Here is a 26443-nt window from a genome sequence, read left to right as displayed (position 1 = left end):
AAAATTAGTATTTAAACATTTGATGGTATGAAGAATAAATGAAGAATGAGTAAAATAGGTGGCTTTGTGGCACCTGAGTTAAAGCAGGTAGAACTTAGGTAGGAATCTTTAACTGGAAGGTAAGAACAGAATGAAAGGGGAAAAAACACTGAATCATAGAGATAAGGTGATTTTACTGGGAGGAATGCAAAAAGGGGTGACGTACAGTGAGGAAGCAAGAAAACTGAATATACCCAGAATTTACTCATGGGTGAGGCAATGTCTGATAGGGTTAATTGTGAGTAGCTCCATGGCGAATAATGTGCTTTTAGATTTTTTTTTTCTTTTTCAGTGCTTCTTTTGGTGAGAAAAAAAGAAAGCCGACTTTGGTGTTTTATAGTACTGTTTTATTCTGGAAAATTGACTAAATAATTTTTTCCCTGAAAGTGCAAGTTGAATCGAGCACTTAAACGCATACGAATTTGTTTGAGCTCAATACATTTTCCTGTTTGTAAGGTATGGTGGTTTCACTCAGAATCTTCTTTTTTGGTGCTTTAGAACTTGAACAGCACTTTCGTAGGTCATTCGTAATTCAATTGATGTACAGCTTTTTAATAAGGTAAATGTTGAGAAGTTTGAGCTGCTGCTTCCTGCTCAAAACCTGAAGTTCGCAGTATACCAAAAAAATAAATAAAGGTGAGAACAGCAGCACTGAGGTGTGGATGCTTTTATTGGACCATCATAAGTTTTAATATACAGCTTAGTTCAATTTTAAGACAGTTATCCCAGAATAATAGTGCAGTGCAGGCTACAATATGTTCTGTAGACACTGAGGTAATCTGACACCTTTTGCAATACAACTTGCTTGAACTTTTTGGATTTCATAAGCTTTTATTAATCGCTGATGATGGGACTCCTGGGGTCTGCAAGATGGAGTAGACAGAACAGTAAAATCTATATTGGTCCAATAAAAGGTTATCGTATCTTCTCAGTGCTCAGTTTGGTTCACCACTCAATTTACTTATCAGTGGGTAGAGAGTGAGGAAAAACTAAAGTTAGCTAAAGTGTTCTCCATGTTTTGGCTGAAGCTGGTCTTGAGCATGAGTTGATTTTTATAAGGATGGAGGAAAACTTAGATGTTATGTAGTTCCTATTTCGCCTTCATTCTTGCTGGTTGGGTTTGGAGCTGATCCTCGTCTCCAACTCGGCCATATACTAAAACTCGAGAGCTTTTACTGGCTCGAGGCTAGACCCTATCCCAACATGCCTAGCGGGCATTACCCAGATCTTGTTTGCAGCTTGCAGCATAGAGATTCTGAATACTGGCTCAGGCTAAGTGTTTTCTTTTATGACTAAACTTGCATATTTTGGTTAAATATTTTGTTAAATATAGAGTTTCTTCATCCGTTAATGTACTTTCTAACTTTCTGTTTTTGATTGTTGTTGTGGCTGTCGTACTTACATTCCTTGCGAACTCATTTAACTTAAAGGGTTCTCCTTCCCTTCAGCCTCGTTTTAGTTAGAGGGCTTTCCCCTTATTCCCTTCTTTTTCTAGAAGCAGAAGTTTAAGTTAGAGGCTCTCCTTGATTGGGGGAGTTCGCCGTTTTAGCTTAGAGGCTCTCCCCCTTCACTCCTTCCATCTAACAAAAAAAAAAAAAAAAAGTTTTGGTCTGTAGTTAAACTTTGTTTATTGGGATTTAACTTTGTGTGCTTATTCAGTGCCTTTGTTTTAGTTACTAGTATTTGTTGATATTCTTGTAGTCTAACTACGTCTAAGGATTCCACTAAGGAGACAAAACCATCAGGTTTTAAGAAGTGTGACTCGTGCTGCCAAAAGATGTCCCTTACAGATGGGCATATGAGCTGTGTATATTGTTTAGGGGCCGTACACCTGCAGGACTCATGCTGTATATGGCATGCTTTCATTTCTCGGGTCTTGCAGGAGAGAAAAAATAAACTGATTTTGTGAGGCTTATTAAAGGGCCCCTTCAATGCTTCCACGGAGGAGACTCAGCTAACAAAAAAACAGGACAAATCAACCAAGCCATCATCCTCGTCGGCTCCGACATCGGAGTCATCCAAAGGAAAAGATAAATCTTCAGCAATGTCAGATCCGAGTGTCTGTTCTGACAAGACTCTTTCTCCTGCAGCTCCATCAGTAGTCTCGGAGCCAGCCAGGGCTCATAAGAGAACCAGGTCTCCCTCACTGGAACAGGTGCGGTCTGTTCTGTAATCTCCGCTCTTAACAATCTGTGGCAGGCAGTCACCGGTCTTCCACCCATTCCTCTCAATCATCCAGGAGCCTTTCGGATGATGATGTGGGAGAGGGTGGTGAAAAGGCTTCTCAGGACACTGGCATTAGCAAAATTATTATTGAGCCCAGCCCATATGGAAGTGGTGCCGACAGTCCAGCCAACATCATTATCAATTCCTTCTCCGACTCCCTTCAGTATGGAGCCAGAGTGCATGGAAGTTGTTGTGGTGGAAGCGTTGGTTCCTACTTCTGCTCTGATCTCTTTGTTACCCCATTCTATCGAAGGATCTGGGGTCCGACGCTCCCTTGTCGGCTCCAAAGGGGGGAGTGGCATCGGACCCTTGTCCGACCCTACTCTCCCTCTCGAGGCTTTGGCGCAGGTGAGCTCTGCTCCTACATCAGCCTCAGAGCCATCACTCTCTTTTCGGAGATCTCCAGGCTCTTTGGAGCTGGAGACTCTTTTGGGCCGGGACCACGGTGTCTTTGAGGTGATGAGGAGTGTGCTGTCCTCTGAGACTGCTCCACCCTTGGCTCCAGTGGCTGCTTTTCCTTTGGTGCAGGTGTCTCCCTCCGAACCCCCCCTCCTTCCCAGGTATAGGGAACCCATACTCCAGGATGCCCCATTGGGTGACCCCACCTCTTCCAAAACCTCACCAGAGCACCCCTCAGAGGAGGTCCCTCGGAAGAGGACATGTAAGAGGAAGCATTTGGACTCCCCTGAGTCCCTGACATCAGACACAGACTTGGAGGACTGATAAAGGGTCCCCCTCTGAGGATGTCGCATTTTCAGACATCCTGGAAATCCTTAGGCAGAGGGGTGGCTGGAAGTCCCTTGCACCTTCTGAGGATGAGTCTGTGTACCTGGATGCATTCGGTTCCCAACCCTCCACCTCTTGGGTGTCTCCACCTTGGGCATAGTGAGTCGAAAGGTGTGGAGCTCTCCAGAGACTATAGAACCAGTTCCGCGGAGGCCCAATAAATTTATAACTGCACCAGACGACAAACTTTTTCTATCTAAGGGCGTGCCTGTTGATGCTATGGTGGTGGCAGCAGCCACTAAGAAGGAATTAGCAGAAACAACTTCTGTCCATCCGCCGAACAGAGAGTCCTGTACAATGGACAGGTACGGGCAGCATATGTTTTCTTCAGCGGCCTTTACACTCGGGGTCACTGAATTATTTGTCTCACTTTGCACGCCTTCAAAGGGATCTACTCAAGGAGTTGGGAGATGCACTACAGGATCCTACAGCTGCGGGCAGGGCAGCTTCTCAGCTTGCTAACTTGACTTATGTAGTTAACTTCTCCATGCGGCTGAATTTTTATGCAGCTGATGGAGCGAGTAGGGCAGCAGGCACAGGAGTTGCCTTATGGAGACACTCCTGGATGCGCCTTTGTCAATTTGCGGAGCCCTTCAAGTCCTCCTTTACCAACACCCCCTTTGACAGCTCATTGTTGTTCAGGCCTCAGATAAGAGATTCTTACCAGATGTGAACAGGACAGCAAAACTCTGTCTGACGTAGGAGTACATTTCTCCGCTCCTTCTAGACCCTATCCTAAAGGTTAGAAGAGCGGGAAGCTGTGGTTCTGGAAATCCCAGTGAGCTTCGCCTGACACATGTGGAGATTTTTCCCCCAGGGGCAGAAGGGGAAATAATAATGGACTCGCGGCAGGGGGGGGGGTAGCGCAGAATCAGGGTGACAGAGATACCTTCTCTGGTAGGCTCTTCCAGCGCTCCTGAAAGGAGGCCTGACTGTCCATCTCTGGAGGCAGTTGGGGGCAGATTATTTTTGTACCCAAAAACCAGGCAGACAATCGTGGAAGATACATGGGTACTATTGATAATATCCAGAGGTTACAAAATTCCCTTCTCCCAACCACCCCTTACAATAAAAACAACAGTGAATCCCAAATGTTCCAAGAGTCATCCAGGAAGTCCCCGCAGACCAAATCAAATTTGAAATTTACTCAAGGTTCTTTTTAGTTCCAAAAAAGACAGGTGACTGTAGACCCATTTTGGATCTCAGCAGACAGAACAAATCGGTCAAGAAAACAAAGTTCCGGATGGTAACACTGCAGTCCATTTTTTCATTTTTGGGTCAGGACAATTGGATGTGCTGTGTCGATCTCCAGGATACGTACTACCACAAAAAAAATGCTCAGGCGATCCAGAAGATATCTACGCTTCCTTCTGGCAGCCAGTCATTACCAGTTCAGAGCTCTGTCCTTTGATCTCACCACAGCCCCTAGGGGGGGTTCCCCAAATGGATGGCAGTAGTTAAGACTCACTTGAGGCATCTAGGATTCCAGGTGCTTCCATATCTTGATGACTGGCGCCTTACTGCTACCACCAAGCATCAGCTAATCAAGGCAAGGGACTCGACAATTCACACTTGTTCATGACTAGGCATCATCATAAACTATGAAAAGTCTGCCTTGTTGCCTTGTCAGCATATTACATTTATAGGGGCAGATTTAGACACAAGGGCTATGATAGCAAAGCTGCCTCAGGAAAGGGTGTCAACCATTCATCGTCAAGTTTCAATTCTCATGGCAAAAAATAGAATTCAGGCATGATTGTCCTCAGTCTTGGATTCAGTGGCTGCTGCAATTACTTTGGTCCCTATGGTGCGTTTCTACATGAGAATTCTGCAGTGGCTCCTTTTTGCTCAATGGTCATTCCAGGATTTACCCATGTCACATCAGATTTTAATCAAGGAGTCTGGCAAGAAGAGTCTAGAATGGTGGCTTCACCCCCCTCTGGTGACAATAGGCAGGCCGTTTTATAAGCCCCCATCTGATAGCCACAGTGACCACCGATGCTTCCCAGATAGGGTGGGGGGGTATTATCTGGGGCAGACTGTTCAAGGGACTTGGCAACAACATGAGTACCACTTGCACATCAGTGTCCTAGAGATGAGAACAGTACCTCTGGCGTTGCAAGCACTTCAAGACTCTCTACCTACAGGGACTGTAGAAATTCAGACAGACAATATGTCATTAGTATGGTACATCAACAAATAGAGTAGAACCAGGTCTTATCCCTTGTGTCGGGAGGCTCTACGAGTATGGCATTGGGTGATGTATTCCCAATGTTTTCTAATCGCAATGCACATTCCGGGGAAATCTAATGTGACAGCAGACAAGCTCAGCAGGGCGATTTTGATGCCTCACGAGTGGTCCCTGAAACAGGAAATTGGAGACTTGATTTTTCGCAAATGGGGCCAGCCATGTTGTGATCTTTTTGCCACCCCCCCAACAACAAATACAGCACCTACTTTGCCCTAGTCCCACCACTGGGACAGTCACCCATGGATGCACTTGTTCACAATTGGCCCCCAGGACAGCTTTAGGCTTTTCCACCATTCCTCCTGATCCCCAAGTTCTTCAGGAAGCAACGTCATTGGGTTGCAAGATGATCCTCATTGCCCCTTGCTGACCTCATCAGATATGGTTCCCATTCCGTTGGCCTCATCTACAGGGGGAGCCTTGGATCCTGCGCCCAGTTCCAGATCTCCTGATGCATCAGTCTGGTGCGCTCCACCCTTCCATCCAAACTCTCAAGCTGACAGCTTGGTTTCCCCACTTCCACTCTTAGCCAGGCTTCCTGATATTTCCCCAGCAGTTCAACACATTTTGATTTCCTTCCACAAACCCACTACCAGGAAACCTTATGCTAGTAAATGGAAGAGGTTCTCTTATTGGGCAAACAAGAGCGAGATTGGTCCCTTTACTGTACCCATTTAAAAGATTCTTGAATTTCTTGCTGAAACTTTTGAGCGAGGAGCAGCTGCAGCTACTGTCCGGGTTCAGCTGGCTGCCATTTCTAATTTTCATGTGGGAGAAATGGGCTCTAACGTTATGTCCCATAGGCTATGCAAAGCATTACTAAGAGGTGCTATCCTCCTAAGACCTCCAGTAAGAGAACCTCCTCCCCCTGGGACCTAAATTTAGTTTTAGCGGCTCTGATTCTTCCCCCCCTTTGAGCCAGCTGCTACTTGTCCTCTAAAAGTTTTGACATGGAAGACTTTTTTCTTGACTGCCATTACCTCAGCTAGGAGGGTTTCAGAATTACAGGCCTTATCAGTTCGTCTTCCGTACTTGATTTTCCACAAAGATAGAGTTTCTCTTAGAACCAGTCCTTCCTTCTTACCAAAGGTGTGTTCAGAGTACAATTTGAATCAATCCATAGAACTCTAGTATTCTTCCCCAATCATGCCAACAAGGCAAAGTATAAGCTCTATCTGTTGGACATTTATAGATAGTTGCGTTTTTATTTACACAGGACCAAAGACATCAGAAAATCGAACCAATTGTTTATATACTTTGCAGAGAATAGAAAAGGTTATTCAGTCTCAAAAGTGACCTTATCTAAGTGGCTTTCAGACACCATCACCTACGTCTACAATTTGCAGAACAAAAAACTTCCAGGAAAAGTTAGAGGACACTCAACTAGGGCCTTGGCCACCTCTACTGCCTTTCAAGTCAAGCTACCTTTAGATTTGATCTGTGTGGCAGCTACATGGGCTAATCCTCATACCTTTATCACTCATTACAAAGTAGATGTGGCCTCCCGGAACAGGGCATCCTTTGGTTCCACTGTCCTGAAAAGTCTTTTCCACCAAGCCACCCAAGAAACAGGTGCTGGGGACATGGTCCCAACCAGCAGGAGCGAAGGCGAGATAGGGATAGGATAAGGACAACAAACATGGAACGTTATGGTGAGTACATAACTTCTTTTTTATCACCGTTACATCTTACTGATTTTATGTTTACTGTACGTATATACATGTTTATCTTTATATTATGACATAATTGTAAAACATCACAGTAGTTAATTCATCTGTGCCACCTAATGAAAAGCAAGGCCATGTAATACAGCCTACATTAACTTACAGTACTGTGATCCAGACATCTTTTATTGAACTTGATGGTAAGTGGAGGTGCATAATCATGTTCATCTGCATCTTAAGCCATCATGTTTCATTGTTCATTATGCCTGTTTTTCTCCACTGTGAAAGATGAGCACAATCATAAAAATTATCCACAGTTTTTAATATTTCAGGTTACATTATTTTTTTGTGTTCATCATTCTTTTTTTCATTGTAATGTGTACATTCTGTCTTGCTTTGTTCTAATTTTGATATAGATGTGATCTTGATTATATTAGAAGCTAGTGGCCTGTTCTATACCTTTCTGATGTAGCAACACTGTTGGACAATTTTGTCTTTAGTCATATGTCCACCCACATTTCAGAACAGAATAATTGTCAGCATTTTGGTGTGCTAAGCAGGCAATATACACACAGAAATGTTGCTTATTGTACTTTGTGCATATTACTATAAAACACCCTTCACTTGAAAAAAGCGTTGCATTTGCTTTCTGCAAAGGGGAGTAAAGGTGGTTTAGCAGAACAACCTTATTTACATGGACGTGTGATTTTGCAGATGTAATGTGAATTTTAAATTGGTCTCTTATATTGATAGTCATGTTTATTTTGTTTGCTTCACAGTGGTGGAATACTTTCCAGAGATGAGCATCAGCAAGAAGGTTTGGAAGATATTGAAAATGATTATTACTATCAACTTCCTCTCCCATTAGACAGAGTCTGTTTTGTAGGAACACTGGAGGAGTTGCAGCAGTGCAAATCAGTGGTTTTGCAGGTAATAACCTGGGGAGGGTGCCAGTATCATTTCACAAACCCACCTCTGTTTTTGTTTTCACTTGTTGTGGGGATAAAGAGTTCATTCATTTATTTACATTTTCTGATAGTGTACATAAATGTTTTGTACAGCATGCCATTTTCTAGTTGTTACATAGTGCTTGTTTTGAGTAATACTGGTTAATGTTAGAACAGTAGTACACTTCAGTATGTTGCTAGGCAGCAGTTTTTGAGACCTTGGGGACATGTTTACTGCCATTATTAACCCTAATTTGATAGCCTTCAATCCTACAAGGTTGTAGAAATGTGATTTTTTTTTTAGTAGAAATTAGACACCAAGGTTCATCCCATCACTTTGAAGGCCGGCACAGCTAAGGGATTACAAAAATGTGACTCTGCCTTTCAGTCTTCTCTGTTTCGTAGCCAGCTGCACTTGGAGACAGTAGGAATGTGACACTTAATTAAGCCGTTTCACTTTCATAGTCAGTAGTGCTTGGAGACAGTAGGAATGTGATACTACACTAAAGTAATTTCTCTTGTATAGCCGCCATAGCTCAGAGACAATGGAATGTGACACTACAGCAAACTCCTTCACTTTCACAGGCATTAGTATTAAGTAGTACTGGGAATGTGACCCTATAGAAGGTTCATGTCACTTTGATATCCAGCAGTCCCCAGTTATGACAGTGGTGTGTGACCTTATTTCACCTTCTTTAGATAGTGGCACTTAGTGCAAAGAAAGGTGAAGCTATTGCAAGTCACCTTACGTAGTAACTCTTGTGATTTTTTGATACAGGACAAGTGTATCAGTTGTAAATTTCCACAAATTCACAGTCATTTCTCTTTGAAAACAGTTCAGTAAGTCTGCTTACAGTGGTGCCTTGTCGTGCTTAACTGAGTATGCATGGGTAAATAACAGCAAGTTTTAATATAGGATTTTCCTAGAGTTCAGAAAGTACAGTAACAGTGCAGTTCTGTAATTTATTATCCCGCGAGTCTTCTTGACATTGTTGCAGTACAAATGTACTTTTCAGGGTGCCACCACTTTGTGATAGTGACTTAAGTAGTAGGAAAGAGTAATAAGCATTATGAGTAAGGGATTGGTGATCTGTATGGCAGCAGTGTGAGTGAGAGCCACTTGGAACAACAGGTAATCTCACTGGCTTATTTGGAGTCTACTAGGCCTAGCTAGGGTGTGTATATCATTTCCATTTCTCTGTAGGTTTTCCTTTGTTTCTGCTGCCATTTCCTTTGACTTCCAAAGACATGCTTTGTAACCTGATTGGATTTTCTAAGAACAAATTGTATCCAAGTTTGTATTTTGGAGCTTTCATTCAATGGTCACTGCTGGAAAGATGAGTTTTGTTCAGTGGAATTTAGCTAGTTAATGAAATATAAGCATGGATACAAACATATGTATGCATACACAGAAAAGCACAGACATTTGTTAACCAGGTGATTGCAGTGGTCCAAAGACCTTTTACAGACATGACCCATGCCATAAGACGTTCAACAAAAACAAAATTATGAGGAGGTAACTGAGGAAATCAAACCTAGGTTTACTGAACTGTCCTATCAGCATATATACAAGGTGCTTTTCATGCTGGTGAACCAGTTTTTGGTACAAATGCTGGAGTCAGAAGGGTTAGCTGGGGGGAACTTTGTAAAATTTGGATTGCTGTTCATTCTTGAGAAGGTGATAGTCTTTTCACCCCTGAAATCAGCCTGTAACCATAGTGGAATAACTCAGTCAAAAATATGGATGGGCAAGTGTGTTTGTGGATCTATATGCTAAGCCAGTTAATCGGGGTAAGGGTTAAAAAAGTTAATGCAGACATGTCAACAGTAATGCAAGATTAGTGGGGATGGTACAGTTCTCCAATAATACCTAGAATTGTAAATTAGAGAAATCATAGCTTACTTATACTTAATGGGGTACAACCATAAATAAAATGACAAACATTTGATATATCATTGGAGTAATAAAATACATGACTAATTCTGATTTTTTTTCCAAAAATTTCAAGGGTATATATGTTAACATTTGCTGTTTTTTAGCAGTTCATATTTAATGTCAAAAACACTTAAGTACATTGCCAGCAAATTTATAAAAATGAAGTTCAGTAACCCTTCAGTCTCTTTTACTTTCATTATATTTTCCTGCCTGTCACAGTGATAGTTACAAACTGAGTATTTGAGTGTGTGTGTGGTCTCTACTTCTGATGCTAATGGCCTAGGAAGTGCAACAGTTAAGCTCCTCTTGAACAGTGTGTCAAGACCTGAGTTCCGAAAAACATTTCTTGACTCATCTACTTTTGTCTGGAAATGTCTCTGGGGATACTTTTTTGGCCCTCTCACTGGGCACTTTAAGCATTAGACTTCTCAACCACAGTGTTGGTGAGAAATAATAATTTTGAGCAAATATCTCTGATTTATTCTCTGCAATTTTCACAATGTGAACTGTTTGAATATTTTAGTTGCTAATACTTAAATAACAACCATTCCTTCTGGCTACTTTACAACAATGTCACATTGTGTGCCCCCCCCCCCCCCCGTTTATTAAAAAAGGTAGGTGTCTTGCTGTTTGATCGTAACAATATTTTTGTCTAGACTGATTTTCAGCCTTTTAAAGAAGTCAGGTTTTCAGAATGAACCAAGTCTAGATTAAATATTATTACCTTTAATTTACCAACTAGTTGTAGTAGTTGAGGAGGTCATAGATGCACACCTTATCAGGGAGTATTTCTGTAGTCTAGGAAATCCAGATGTACACATTCATCTTTAGAAGTGAATCCTGTTGCTCTCGAGCGTTTTCTAACATGATTGTGAGTTTAGCTTAAAACTTGTATTACATGGTTTAATTTCCTTTTTCTCCTACCTCCCTTGTTTTCTTGTTAATTCTCTTTAGCATTTGTTTTCTATATAGTTGCTAGTGATTACCCAGTACTTCTCAGTAGTACCATTGTTGGTAAGTTCCTATTTAAAGCTTCTGTATTTTCATTTCTTCTCCCTTACTAGTTGGCGTATACCTTGCACTGCCATTGTTAGTAGTTCTTTCTCCATTTCTTCATTTCTTCTTTTAAAAAAAAAACAAAAAAGCCTTTAGATTAGTAGTTTTTGTACTTGGCTTAGTTAGGACAGTATGGTTGACAAGTCTATCGGTTTTAAAAATTGCATCACCTGTGGGCATAAAGTTCCAAACTCTGATGCCCACAGGGAATGTTCATATTGTTTGGGAGCTACATGTTTACATGCAGATTGCTCTATTTGCCCTGAGTTCAATCCCAGAGCTCTCACTGACAGGAGGAACAAGCTGGTGTTGAAGGCCTTCTCCCTTCTACGTTTACTTTGTTCTCTGCTCCATAGCTGGGCATCAAACCCCCTCTAAAAAACTGGAAAAGAGGAAGCCAGACTGCTCCCACAGATAAAGAATCTTGCAAGAGGTCATCAGATCACACATCCTCTTTGGTTCCTTCCTCAGAGCCACTAACCCAAGATATCAAAAAAGTTGGATCCAACTTGCATCTAAATCAGAATCACCCCAGATCCGATCACCTCCCCTCTTACCGGATTCAGTCACTTCTTAGCTCTTTTCACCCTTCTTAGAGGACCCCCCCCCCCTTGCACAGACATTCAAGACCACCATCCTCCAAGTCTTCTATCAAGTTTTCCAGAAGTTTATGTGAGGCGGACATGGGTAGAATAATGAGAAAATTCCTCAGAGCTCAGATCCAGATGTGAGTGCTTCTGACTCTCACTGGATTCATGAGCCAACTTTGGTCTCTCCTTCTCCAAGCCAACCCACTGTTTTGGAGCCCTTGGATTTGAGACCCCTGGCTGTGTCCTTATCAGAAATGAAGATAGTCTTTTCGTCTACTGTGATAACTTCCCTGGAGTGGGAAGCATTGAGCTTCCTGTTGGTCCAGTTTTGTGAGGTTTCAGCCAGTAACTTGTAGTCTATTGGTCGTTTTGGGCCAGTTCCTAGCTTCTTTCAGCCCCCTGATATAAAACACGCTAAACGCGTGTTTTCCAGCTTGTACCTACTCAGCACAGATCCTCGTGGTGGCCAGCAGAGTAATCCAAGCTTCAGAGAGCTAAAAAAGCGACTTTACCTGATTTAAGTATATTTTTGTGGCTTTCCCACTTCTAATTACCTAGCGACTGTATTTCGCCTGCTTTGCTGATATATTGTAATTGTTTTTTTTGCATATATCTTGTTATTGCACTTGAAAATCTCAATTTGTTACTTTTAAATCTGTAATTGTTGCAAATTGTTTCTGTAGGCTGTGATAGCCGATTTATAGCATTTATAGTGTCTACTGTTCTGTTTCTCATTGTTTTCTGAAAAAAAAACAAAAAAAAAATATCTCTTGTTTTCCCGCCTTACTGAGCTAGAGTAGTCCAGTTTCAGAGTTGCTGATCCCTGGACTTTGTTTGTAGTTCCTGTTACTGATTCTTTGCCTAATTTGGAAGAGAGGAAGTTCCCTTGCTTACCAGTGGGAGTGGGAAGCATTGAGCTGCCTGTTGGTCCAGTTTTGTGAGGTTTCAGCCAGTAACTTGTAGTCTATTGGTCGTTTTGGGCCAGTTCTTGCTTCTTTCAGCCCCCTGATATAAAACACGCTAAACGTTTTCCAGCTTGTACCTACTCAGCACAGATCCTCGTGGTGGCCAGCAGAGTAATCCAAGCTTCAGAGAGCTAAAAAAGCGACTTTACCTGATTTAAGTATATTTTTGTGGCTTTCCCACTTCTAATTACCTAGCGACTGTATTTAGCCTGCTTTGCTGATATATTGTAATTGTTTTTTTTGCATATATCTTGTTATTGCACTTGAAAATCTCAATTAGCATTTATAGTGTCTACTGTTCTGTTTCTTATTTTTTTTATTTTTTTTTTTTCCAGAAAACAATATCTCTTGTTTTCCCGCCTTACTGAGCTAGAGTAGTCCAGTTTCAGAGTTGCTGATCCCTGGACTTTGTTTGTAGTTCCTGTTACTGATTCTTTGCCTAATTTGGAAGAGAGGAAGTTCCCTTACTTACCAGTGGGAGTGGGAAGCATTGAGCTGCCTGTTGGTCCAGTTTTGTGAGGTTTCAGCCAGTAACTTGTAGTCTATTGGTCGTTTTGGGCCAGTTCCTAGCTTCTTTCAGCCCCCTGATATAAAACACGCTAAACGCGCGTTAGCGCGGAGTTGCCACTGTTGCACACAAGAGCAGCGGCGGTTAAACAAGGTTAAACTATTCGGGCTACCTAAATTCCACTCTTCAAATTTTCCCTTATAACTACCTTCCTCAAACTGTATTGCTGATCTAACCAGCGTATCCTATAACTAAAAAGTTCATCTCTACTTGATTCCCAAGTAGACTATTCTCTATCTGTAAAACCTAGCACTTGCTCCTACAGTACTTGCACCTTGATAAAGCACTTTTATTATAGATAGTACCCCACCAGCCTAGAACCCACATCCCTCGGAGTCTTTTGTAAGTTTTTTTATCTATTCCTTCTAGCATGTCGAGGGATCAGTTGCTAGTGTCCTCTCCTGCACAACTGGTGAACCTGGGAATATTGAGGCAATGTTACAATTGCCTCATGTACACAGACAATCCTCTCCTTCTCCCACAAAACACAAATACATGCGGGAGATGCAACTATACGGCCAAACTGGAGGCTGAGCGCTCTCAACACAGGACTGGCAAGACCAGACAGGAGGAGAAGGAAACCACACACACTACATACCCAGTCACACATAGTACCATCACAACTTCAAATCATACACATAATCACACAAAGACATACTCGGAGGCTCTGATCAAAAATCTACCAAAACAGCAGAGGCCACCAAAGCAAACACCCAAACAACTACCACCTCAGGACCAAACACATGCAACACATAGACCACACAGTCAGAGTGTCAAACAGTCACAGCCCTTAAGGCCAAACACAATGCCAGACACACTCGTCATTGGTGACTCCATAGTTAGACACACTGACGTCCCGCTCACCAGACTGAGTAAGGAGAAGGTCACAGTAAGCTGCCTGTCGGGCGCTAGAATCCGCCACATAACGCAAGCACTCAGGTCTCTCAACAGCAGGTACAAGTATGACTCAGTCATTGTCCACGCTGGTGTCAACGACCTGAGACGTACCTCCTTGGACTACATGAAAAGAGACATTGAGGAGCTCTCTGATTATGTAGCCCAAGCAGGTATGACCCTGACCTTGAGCAGTATCCTACCTTCACCTAGAATGATGCCACAATACAGGGATAAGATGATCAGCTTTAATAATTGGCTTAAATTCTGGTGTCATTCAAAGGGGATCCGATGTCTGTCTGCCTGGGATGACATGCTGGACAAGCCACGCTGCTTCGCAAGGGACGGCTTGCACCTGTCACCCCTAGGCTTCCGGATATTGGCAAAGGCCCTGGCCACCCCCATAGTGCCTTTTTTAGGCAAGGCTCAAATTCTAAACCTACCACCCTAGAACACAAAAAAGGAAAAAAACTAAGGGTAATGCTGCTCAATGCCAGAAGTCTCAGTCTCAAGATGCACGCACTCGAGGCCCTTCTCAGTATGGAGAACATCGATGTCTGTGCTGTGACAGAAACCTGGTTCAAGGCTCCTGAGGGCACCCCAGCACTATCAGGTTTCACCTCATATCATGCGTTCCGGCCCCAAAATCCGGACAACACCAAAAATGGAGGGGGGTGTCCATATTCATAAAGGACACCCACACCTCAAGGTTGGTGGCGACGCATGATGCATCGGAGACCATCCAGGTGCAATTAACCATAGGCAAGACTGCTCTGCAATTTGTAGCATGTTACAGGCCACCCTCTCAAACCCAGGAACCTCACATGGCCTTCCTGAAAACACTGGAGAGGATAAATGCATCTCCAAACACCATCATATTAGGTGACTTCAACTACCCTAATATAGACTGGGAACACTACTCAAGCCCAAACTCTCTAGCCCAAAGGTTCCTGGAGTTCATAAACTCAAATGCCATGGAACACCTAGTCACCATCCCCACAAGAGGAGAAAACATACTTGATCTCATCATCACAAACATGGGATCACAATGTTCAACACCGGAAGTATACCCCTCACTGGTGAGATCAGATCATAAACTAATCTCGCTGGAGGTCCTCATCCCGCCCCCACCTGAAATAAAAGAGACCACAGTGAAAAACTTCTCAAAAGCCGACTTCACACTTCTAAAAACTAGTGTGGTCTCCTTTAAGGCCCCTGAGCCAGTGGTAAACATTACTCTAACCGCTGAATCACTTACAAATGCCTTCTACCAGCACCTACAGGACTGCATGGATCAGGCAATCCCAAACAAAACTAAGACTCTTTGTACCAAAGGCAAGCATCCAGTCTGGTGGACCCCAGCCATAAACAAGCTCTACAACAAAAGGAGGAAGCTACTACAAGATAGAGCAAAATCCTTGAAAGGTAAGACACCTTTGATCATTATAAGTAAAAAACTAAGAGCTCTCATAAAATCATCCAAGGCCTACTTTGAGAGAAAAATCACCAAGGACACAAAAGACAATCATAAGGCCTTCTTTAGCTATGTTAGAAACCTAGGAGGAAACTCCCAGATATGCTCAGAATTAGTCCAAAATGATGTGAAGATTACTGAACCTACACACATTGCCAACATACTGGCTGACAGGTTCAGTGCAAACTTCTCCCCCCCATCCCCCCCAAAAGGAGAGATATCTATACCAGAGGATTGTAGCCCCCCCAAACATCTCCAATGCCCAGGTGAGAACTGCTCTCTCCAAGGCAAAACACACAGCATCCATGGGACCGGATGGTGTCCCCGGCTGTGTGCTCCCCGAACTCAATGAGGAATTAAACCCGCAGTTAGGACAGCTGTTTAATCTTAGCATCACCTCAGGATACGTACCCAAGGAGTGGCGCACTGCGACTGTGGTCCCACTTCACAAGGGCGGTGCCTTCACCAACCCTGGAAATTACCGTCCCATTAGCTTGACAAGCCTTATCTGCAAAGCCATGGAGAGGATCATAATGGAACTCATAAATAAAGACATAGGGAACTTGCAGATTTTGGATACAACCCAGTTTGGCTTTGTCAAAGGCAGATCATGCCTTTTAAACTTGGTTGACTTTTTCGAAACAGTCACCAAGGCCATTGATGAGGGAAAGGCAGTCCATACAGCCTACCTCGACCTGGCAAAGGCCTTCGACACAATACCCCACTCGGGTATCATCGAAAAACTCATCAGCTTGAATGTAAACCCATACATCACAAGATGGGTTGCAAACTGGCTAAGTGACAGAACCCACAGGGTCAGAGTTGCTGGAGCCATGTCAGACTCGAAGCCTGTCACAAGTGGTGTCCCACAGGGCTCAGTCCTGGGTCCACCCTTGTTCGGCATCTACTTTTCTGAAGCACAAGCAAACACAGGAGGGTTATGGCTGACAAAGTTTGCAGATGACTGCAAACTGGGTGCCATAGTTGGAAACACTTCTGACACAGATATCCTTCAGAAGGGCCTCACAGAAACGGATAACTGGTGCCAGAGCCATGGCCTAAAGTTAAACGCCAAGAAATGCATAGTCATACCCATCGGGAAAAACAAGGTTACCCCTAGCTACCATATAGGTGGCAATCCACTGAGCACAGAAGAAGTCATCAGGGACCTGGGGACCCAGGTTGACACTAGCCTTTCGTTTGACACTCATGTTGCTAAAGTAGTCAGGAAAACCTTCTACATTGCCCACCTGATCATGAAGGGATTCACATCTAGATCAAGGGAGGTCATCATCCCCCTGTACTCATCACTCATTAGACCTATGACTGAGTACAATGCCCCATTCGGAATGTATCTGACCCGACACCTGCAGCAGCTGGAAAGGCCCCAAAAGTTCCTCACCAAGAGGATAAAGGGTCTCAAAAATATGTCTTATGCTGCCCGACTGAAAGAACTCCAGCTCTATTCAGTCTCATACCGCTTGCTCAGAGGTGACCTGTGCCTGACATATAAGGCCATGTCAAACCCAGATTTGATGAATATGTTTCACCTCAAAAAATCTAGATCCTTCAGAACCACAAGGGCGGGAGACTTAAACCTTGACACAGTTATTAATAGGACGTGCTGGAGGGACAGATTCATCACCCAGAGACTCCCTATGCTGTGGAACAAAATCCCGGTAAATGTGAGGCAGAGCACCTCGCTGGCCTTGTTCAAGAGGAATCTTGACCATTGGATGGGAGATCGCAGATATACCCCAGGGATTACTTCAGTGTCACTGCTTGACAGAGGCACAGCAAAATAATAGGCATAGTTTTATTCAAACTAAAGGGGTGGCGAAAGCCACATATCTATGGGCTAGGCTTTTAAATGCCCTTGGGCAGATAGCCTAGTATGAACCTATGAACCTATGAGTTGCCTGGTTCTGAGTCTTTTGGAGCCAGTGTTCGCTCCAGATTGGGGGGGGGGGGGCAAGGATTGACTCTGAAGCTATCAAAGCTGTCTTTGCCCTCTGAGCTTCAGCACTGGATGGGTCAGGTGCGACTTCTTCCTTGGGTGGAGTACTTGTGGTGCGACAGGAGTCAGTGGTTTGGGAATTATTGGCTCCTTTGCCATCGACTTTGATTTTCCCCAGGCTCTCTGCCTTTGAGGTTGTGGAAGGAACCTTCTCTTTATCTGAAGAAAGGACATCCATACCTTCCTTGAATCAGACAGCTATAACTCCTTTGGTTCTCTGCTCTGAGCCTTGTTCATGCATTCCACTGGGACAACCAGCCCAATCATGTCTCCAGTCAGTTCCTCGGGGCATCCTCATCTCTCCTATTACTTTCCTAGATCATCCCACTGATGAAATCCTTGGAATAAGACATGTAAAAGGACAGATCTCCACCAGAAGATGTCATTTGAGACATTGTAGAACTTCTAAAACAGAAAGGTGTTTGGTCTTATGATACCCATTCCTAGGAGGAATCTGTGCTCCTGGAGGCTTTCAGGTGTGGCCCAGTGAATTCTTGGGTGACTCCCCTGGCTGATGAACTCCTAGATCTCGCACTGGGCATGGAAGGAACTGGATACTGTGGAGCTGATCCCTAAATATCCTGACAAAATTTTAGCTCCTCCCAAAGACAGGGTACACTGAAGCAAGGGGGTCCTGGTTGATGCCATTGTTATGGCGGCAACCACTAAAAAATATCTTGCAGAACAGAGCTGTTGTATCCTTCCTTCCTTCTAAAAGGGATTCCAGGACCTTGGACAGATTTGGTAAGCGCATTTGCTTTGTGGTCGCTGAATTACTTGGCACATTTTACAAGATTACAAAGAGATTTGATTAAAAAACTTTCCAAATGTCTTTCTTGACCCATGTCTACTGAGGATGAAACTAGTCTTCTCAGAACTGGCCACCCTCTAGTCGATTTCTAATGCATCCATGAGGCTGATCTCCCATGCAGCTGAGGGTATGCCACAGGAAGCAGGTTCAGGCATAGCCACTGGGAGACGTCTGGATGTGACTATGTGATTCTGCATAGCTCTTTAGGTCTTCATTCATCAGTGTTCCCTTTGATGGATCCTCTTTATTTGGCACTAAAGTAAAGGACCCACTCTTTGGATGTGAGCAAGAGGGAAATACCCTGTCAGCCATGGGCATATGTTTTTCTACCCCTCAAAGACCCTTTTGAAGGCATCCTCAAGGAGGTAGGAAATTTTGGTTTCATAGATGTCAGGGTCCTTTTCAAGACTCACATGGAGACAGTTCTTCAGGAGCAGAGGGGAGGAACTAAAGTGGAAGATGCCGCCCTTGTGCAGAGATGGCCCGCAGAACCAGGGTTTCTGGAATTCCTTCTCTGACAAGTCCTGTCAGTGTTCATGAAAGAAGGCTCGACTGCTACTAATCGGGGGAAGCAGCAGTGTTAGAAATAGAAAAGCTGCTAGAAAAAGTCAACCAGAAAGTCTTCTCTGACCAGAGAGGATCCAGGACCTATTAAAAATTCTTCTTGTGTCAAAGAAGACAGGGGACTTGACCCATCCTGGATCACAGCATACTAAATCAGTTTGTGCAATATTCAAGGTTCTGGATGGTCATGGTTCAGTCTGTTCTGCCTCTACTGCGAAAGGACGAGTGGAAGTGCTTGATAGATCTTCAAGATGCGTACTATCACTTCAAAATAAACAGATGCTTGAGATGTTATCTGTGCTTCTGGCTGGGAAGCCAGTCCTTACCAGTTCAGAGTACTGCCCTTTGGTCTCACCACAGCCCCCTGGGTGTTCACCAAATGCATAGTGGTGTTAGCAGCTCACTTGAGACTGCTGGGATTCATATTGTTTCCATACTTGTACAACTGGTTCCAAACTGCTCCAACAAGGCATCTGCTCCTGCAGGCAAGGGACTACTTGCTCTAGTTGTGCCTCCATCTAGGCATCATAGTCATTTACAACAAATCTGTGCTCAAATATATGCAGAGACTGGAGTTCATAGGTGCTTGTGTGGGGACAGTCAGATAGCCTCTCTTCCTCCTTAATCCATACACTCCAATCCCAGGTCAGTAAAGTAATACAACATTCTTTTCTTCCAGCATGACTAATTTTACAAACCTTGGGATCCCTGGCAGTTGCTACCAGCCTCATTTCTCTAGCCAGGTTTCACATGCAAATTCTTCATGGACTGCGAGTCCAATCGTCCATTCTTCAGCATCCTTTAACCACCCCAGTCAGGATAACACAAGCATGCAAAGGTATCTTCTTTGGTGGATTCATGCGAACAAACCCTCCAATTGTTTTTCCCCTGCCCACAACCATGGTGATCACAAATACTCTCACTTGTGGTAGGGGAGGCACTACTTGGGAAGGATAGTCCATGGTATATGATCCCTTGAAGAGACCAAGATGTATATCTGTGTCCTGAAAATGACAGCAGTTCTCTCAGTGTTGCAGGCTTTTCAAGACGTTTCCTGCACGGACAATTGCTATTCAGATCATAGGAAGTTACTAGGCTATTGGCTCAGAGGCCCTTACCAGCCTAGCCAATAATTTAGCCTGTGTTCCAACAAGTCAGCACTCGATTCCCCTGTCCAGTAGGGACAGAGGTAGAATCCCAGGGATGTATTTTCTGTTACCTATCCAGTTAACCAGGTTGCACTTAAACAGGGTTAATGAGGTACTCTGCTTAACGTAGAGAGGGGGTCTTTTCCACACAAGGGGGAGTCTCTGGGACACAAATCTGTCCCGCCAACAAGTCCTATTGATGCCACAGACCAGGTTGAGGTCGCATGTGCGGGTTACTCGAGTGGAGCTTGACATGCAGATGTGCAGCAGTTTCATCAAGGTGGGGTCTAAGATTGCTTTGTATATCAGACAGAGGTCACCTCTGAGGAGTCTGTATGAGACTGAGTAGAGGGACAGGGCCTTTAACCTATCTGTGGAGGGTAGATGTTTGAGACCCTGGATTCTCCTGGTGAGGAACCTCTGTGGTCTATCCCAGCTGCTGCATGTGCTTTGTGAAGTACGTGCTGAAAGGGGAATAGTGCGCAATAATGAGTCATATAAGGGAGAATACAGGCATGTTATGACCACCTTGTCCCTGGATGAGGTGCCCTTACTGAAGAGGTGGGCTATGTAGAAAGCTTTCCATACAGTGGAGGGCAATATGGTGGACAAACGTCAATTTACTATCAACCTCGGTACCAAAGTCCCAAACAACAGATTGCGTGCTTAAGACCTTGATATTAATGTGATAATTTGTGGGGACATCACTGTCCCCAAAGGGGTTGTTGATGCATTTTTTGGCATTCATTCTGAGACCATGCTTCTTGCACCAGTCATTTGTTTGGGTGAGACCCTCTTGGAGGATGTCCACATCAGTACAGGAATTGATGACAGCACCCAGCTTGCAGTCATCTGCAGACTTATTCAACTATAGCCCACTGGTTTTGGCCTGCACCTCAGAAAAGTATATCCCAAACAACAGGGGCCTCAAGACTGATCCCTGGGGTACACCACTCATTACGGGTCTACTGCTTGAGATGGCTTCTCCTATTTTGACTAGGTGGGTTCTGTCAGTGAGCCCGTTTGCTACCCATCTGGTAACGTATGGATTGATGCCTGGTTGAGAGAGATTTTATTTATTATTCCAGAATGGGAAATAGTATCGAAGGCTTTGGCCTGGCAAGGTAGGCAGTGTGCACCATATTCCTCTCTTCCATGGCTTTGGTGACTGTCTCAAAGAAGTTGACTAAATTTAACAGGCATGACCTTCCCTTGACAAAACCAAACTATGTGGGATCGAGTGTTTGGAGGTTGCCAATGTCCTTGTTAATGAGGTCTGTGGTAATCCGCTCCATGGCCTTGCAGATCAGGCTAGTTAGGCTGATGGGTCTGTAATTTCCTGGATTGGTGGACACTTCACCTTTGTGTAAAGGGATGGCCGTGGCTATCCTCTACTCGGATGGGACGAAGCCGGTACTCAGGCTTTGGTTAAATAGGGTGCATAATGGTGCTGCAAGTTCCTGCCTGAGCTCATGCATGATGCAACCTAGGATGTTATCGGGTCCCACGGAGGCTGTATTTTTTGCCTTTGAGAGGGCATTGATGACTTACTCCCTAGAGATAAGGGGAGGGGGGCAGGTGCTGGTGATCTCCTGATTTACTGATAGGGTAGACAGAGGGGTGAAGTTTTCACTGAACTGGTCTGCCAGCAGGTTGGCTATGTCTACAGCATTTGTGTATGTGGTGTCCTTGACCAGCAGTTCTGAGCAGATGTGAGTGCTTCCTTTGAGATTGCTGACATATTTGAAGAAGGCCTTATTAGTAGGTGTGACCAGTTTGGACTCTTAAGTTTGCTTTGGAGGATTTCACTCGTGCTCTTATTTGCTTGTTTGAGCTAAGGAGAGATTGCTTCCACTTAGGCACCTGCACCTTCATGGTCTTGGACAGAAATTTTTTCCTTTTATTATAGAGTTTATTTATTGCAGATGTCCATCAGACAGGTTTAATCTCCCTTGAGGAGTATGATTTTGTCCCGTCAGGCATTCCTGATTCTATGTAGCTATATAAATGCTTGTATAGTACTTTGGTGTAGGTTTGGACATAAGTGCCAGTACCTATGGAGAAAGTGGGGGCTGTGAAGCTGTGTATACCTTCCCTCAGGAGGTTGTAATCAGCTTTGGAGAATTTTTTTTTTTTTTTTTTTACCCTAGCTGGGGGGGGGGGGGGGGGATCGATGGTGACTTTGAAAGTGACCGCTTTGTGGTTGGATCTTATCCAGGAGGATGACTGTAGGGGATGGTACAGTGATTACTCATGTTGTTAATACCAACTCCAAGATATTTTCACCTCTTGTGGGGGAGTGTCAACCAGATGGTCCAAAGCATTTGCATTGACGAAATCAAGGATTCTCAGGACATTTGTGTTTTGGCATGAGTAGTTCTTCCACTCTGTGGATGAATAGTGAAAGTCACCCAGGATCAGGGTAAAGGCTTGAATCTTGATAGATTCAAAGAGGTCCAGATAGGTGGAGTGGGCATCCTGAGTTAAAGTGGGGGGCCTGTAGCTAGCTATGATTTGAATATGGGTCTTGTCAATGGCTAACTGCACCTGGAGTGTCTCCTGTGTGTCATATTGTTTGACCAGCGTGGGGGTGTGTATGTCTTTTATATATATTGCAACTCCACCTCTTTTTGCTTTGCTGCCCACGGTTTGGGGTCTGAATGCATGATAGGTTGTGTAACCTGGTATGGATGGGGTGCTCTCTCCAGCTTTGAACCAGGTTTCTGTGACTGCACAAATGTCAGCATCTTCCAGGGTTAAGAATGCTTGTAATGAGTGCAGTTTCATGTTTATACTCCTAGTGTTTAGCAGCATGACCTTTAATTTGTGTTTTGATGCAATTTTCAAGTTGGCAGATTTGACCTCATGGCATTGCCTAAAAAAGGCACTATGGGGGAGGCAAGAGCCTTTGCCAGTAGCCTGAAGCCCAAGGAAGATAGATGCAGACCATCTCTGGCAAAGCATTGTGGTTTGTCAGTTGTGTCTTTTCAGGCTGTCAGATTTAGGATCCCCTTGGAATGACACCAGCAACTAAGCGAATTGTTAAAGTTAGTAATTTTCTGTTTGTATTGATCCATCATTCTGAGTAACTGTAGAATGCTGCTTCAGGCTAGGAAAATACCTGCCCGGGACACACATTCAGTGAGTTAAATCATCTCTCTCTTCGTATAGTCTAGGGAGGTACATCTCAAATCATTCACGCCAACTTGGACTATGACAGAGTCCTAACAGTACCTGTTGTTGAGAGAATTGAGTGCATGGGTGATATGGCGGATTCTGGCACCTGAGAAAGAACTAACCGTGACATTCTTCTTATCCAGCCTGGTGAGGGGCACGTGTGTGTCCCACAGTGGAGTCTCCTATGACTAATATATCAGCTTTATGTTTAGGCCTTAATGGCTGTGAGAGACAGGTGTGTGGACTGTGTGTGGTGTGATGGGCAGTAGAGTTTGCATGTGTTTTGGCCCCGGAGGTCTCTCTTGTTTGGGTATGTTTTTGTTGAGGACCTCTGCATATGTGGGTGTGTGTTGTGTAGGTGTGGGTGGTGTTTGTCTTGTCAATCTTCTCAGTGTCAGATGTACTGGCTTGTGATGGAGGGAGCACTGACTCTAGGCTCTTAATGTAATTGCATCTCTCACAAATTGTGTTCCTAGGTGGTATTGGTAGAGGTCTGTCCATGTAGATGAGGCATTTGCTATATTGTCTCAGGATGCCCATGTCAACCAGACTGGCAGGAGAAAATGTAGGAAATTTTCCATCCATATTTGTCAGAAACTGAGAGAGAGAGGCAGAGAGAGCTAAGCAGGTAAAGGGTGGAACATCTAAGAGCAGTACTACTAGGTGAGCACACAAGTGCTTCTAAGGAAATTTTGTAGCTGGAATACCTCAGAAAGGGTTAAAAACAGTGCAGCTACATCTCTGGATGCAGCAAACCTGTTTCAGGCTATGCTACTCAATTTAAGGGTTAAGAACACAGTAAAATTCAAAAACATAGATTAACCACTTACAGGCAAAACAGTACTCATAGTATGAAAAAATACAGTGAAACTGGAATGAAATGCAGTAAAATGCAGTTAAATAGTAATGAATTGCAGTAAATAGCAATGAAGTAGTTAATTAGTAAACTGATTTAAAACAGTGCAAATGTGATAAATTAGCTCACAATCACAGCAGTAAAAAACATCTCAAATAAAGCAGGAATTCAGTAGAATATTGTCACCAATTTAATAAGGCTACCGACAAGCAGCAACAAATTGTTTGTTTGTGTCTTTCGGCTTTTCCCGGTTAGGGGTTTCCACAGCGGAACTCCAGTCTGCTAATGATTGGCAGTAGATTTTTACATGCTGGCTTGCCGGGCCTAATGCACAACCTTCAACGAAGGAACGCCCATTCACGCATGTCGCCACGCAGAAGATGCTCTAACTGAGAATCGAACGGGCAACGTCTAACTGTGAGGCGACAGCGCTACCGCAGCACCACCACCATGACAAGCAGCAACAAATAGGGCAAATTAAATGCAGTCGAATACCTAAGCAGAAGCAGTAAAATGAAGTAGGAAGCAGCACCATTTTTTTTTTTTTTTGAAGTAGAAAGTGAGGAGACAAAAGATAATTCAAGGTTAAGAAGCTAAAGGAGTGGGCCTTCACACCTGATCTCACTGTACTCAATAGAATGAGCTGATGTAAAACGACTGGGGGGAGTGTCCAATAGCAGATTTATAGTAGAGGCGGACAGCTCAAAAGCCACCAAGCTTTAATTTCACAACAACAGTTAGATGGGTGGGTGGGATACAAGATCAGAACAGAGGTAAGTATTGAATTCACTAAGCCTAAAAAACAGTTGCACAATTTAAACAGATATGCAGCAAATATTGTTTTAGTTAATCAGAAGTGCAGAAAACAGTTGAAAATAAGCACTTAATTTTTGTAGGCACACAGCAGTATTTGTAAAACAGCAGAGCAGGGGCAGAAGGTCTAACTGACTGCAGCTTTGAGCAAACAAGTACAGTCTGGTTTAAACACTGGCTATTTAAGGCAGAGAAACAGGAACCAGCCAAATTATCCAATCAAAAACAAACAGAGCCCTGTAGTAGTAACTCTAGCCAGATCAGACCAGACTGAATCCCCCTCCCACAAAGAAACAGCTATGCCTCTCTAGACAAAAGATTGTACTAGAAGCTCCAAAGGTCACAAACCATAATAGATATCCAGCTCTATGCTAGTGTTTTTCAAGTACAGCAACAAATAAAATTAACAGAATAAACAGAGAAACAAAAAGGAGGCAGATCAGAACAGAGGTAAGGACTGAATTCACTAAGCCTAAAAAACAGTAGCACAGTTTAAACAGATATGCAGCGAATATTGTTTAGTTAATCAGAAATGCAGAAAACAGTTGAAAATAAGCACATATCTTTTGTAGTCACACAGCAGTTTTTGTAAGACAGCAGAGCAAAGGCAGAAGGCCTAACTCACTGCAGTTTTGAGCAAACAAGTACAAACTGGTTTAAACACTGGCTATTTAAGGCAGAGAAACATTGGTATGATACATCAGCAAACAAGGAAGTGTTATCCTTCTTGTCGAGAAACAATGACAGTGTGGCAGTGGGTGATCTTTTCTGGTTGCTTTCTAATAGCAATGCACATTCTGGGGAAAGCCAACTTGTTTTGTGAGAAGACTAAGCAGGTCAATTTTGATGCCTTATGAGTGGTCTATCAATGCTACAATAGTGGAGAGGATTTTCTGTCGGTGGGGATGACCATGCTGCAGCTTATTCTGTTCTCCCCTCAGCAAGTGCAACAGGTTCTTTGCCCTGATCCCTCCAATGAGGGAGTCACCGAGAGATGCTCTAGCCCACGATTGGTCTTATTTATGCTTAGCTACCATTACCTCACATTCCCAATTTTCTACAGAAAGCATTCCGGTTAAAGAGATCAGTTATCCTCATTTTCCCCTTTTGGCTTCATCAGATTTGGTTTCCCTTCCACTAGCCTCATCTCCTACATTCGCCCTGGACACTGGATTCAACTCCAGACCTCCTGTCTCACCCAGGGATGACTCATCCAGGCATAACAGGCCACAAACCGACCACTTGGTTTTTCCAGTTTCATTGATTGCTCGGCAGCCCTAGGCTCTCCTCCTCAGGCCGTCATTTTTTATCTTCTTCTCAAAAAGTTTCTACTAGAAACATTTACAAATGTAAATGGAAAAGATTTGCATTCTGGGCCCTTAATAGGGATCTGGACCCCCTTTCTGCCCTTGTACAGGCTATACTTTATTTTTTTAACTTCAGTTTTCACTGAAAAGGCTAGCTTTTTTCCTGTTAAGGTCTAGTTGCCTGTCATTTTGAATTTCCATTTAGGTGAAAATAATTCTACCTTAGCTTTTAAATTATGTAAAGCTTTAGCCTTTCTTAAAGGGGGTCTTTTTACTTAGACCTCCATTAAAGGATGCTACCCCTCCTTGTGATTTAACTGTTGTAGTGGAGGCCCTGACTCAAACTCCATTTGAACT

General features: G+C 43.6%; 1 protein-coding gene across 1 annotated transcript in view; it reads left to right on the top strand.

The window, feature by feature from the left end:
* Positions 1-26443, top strand: part of LOC122790655 (exonuclease mut-7 homolog) — a gene marked incomplete in the record, with an annotated part of 2442473 nt that overhangs the window by 1628246 nt on the left and 787784 nt on the right. The window contains 1 exon segment of the mRNA XM_044058180.1: positions 7743-7893. Within this exon segment, the coding sequence (XP_043914115.1) occupies positions 7743-7893 (151 nt within the window).

This window comes from Protopterus annectens, chromosome 16.part0 (genome assembly GCF_019279795.1).
Source record: "Protopterus annectens isolate FY-2018-M chromosome 16.part0, PAN1.0, whole genome shotgun sequence".
Lineage (NCBI taxonomy): Eukaryota > Metazoa > Chordata > Ceratodontiformes > Protopteridae > Protopterus > Protopterus annectens.
Note: the sequence above shows the minus strand (reverse complement) of the source record. Positions and strands in the feature narration are given on the sequence as shown.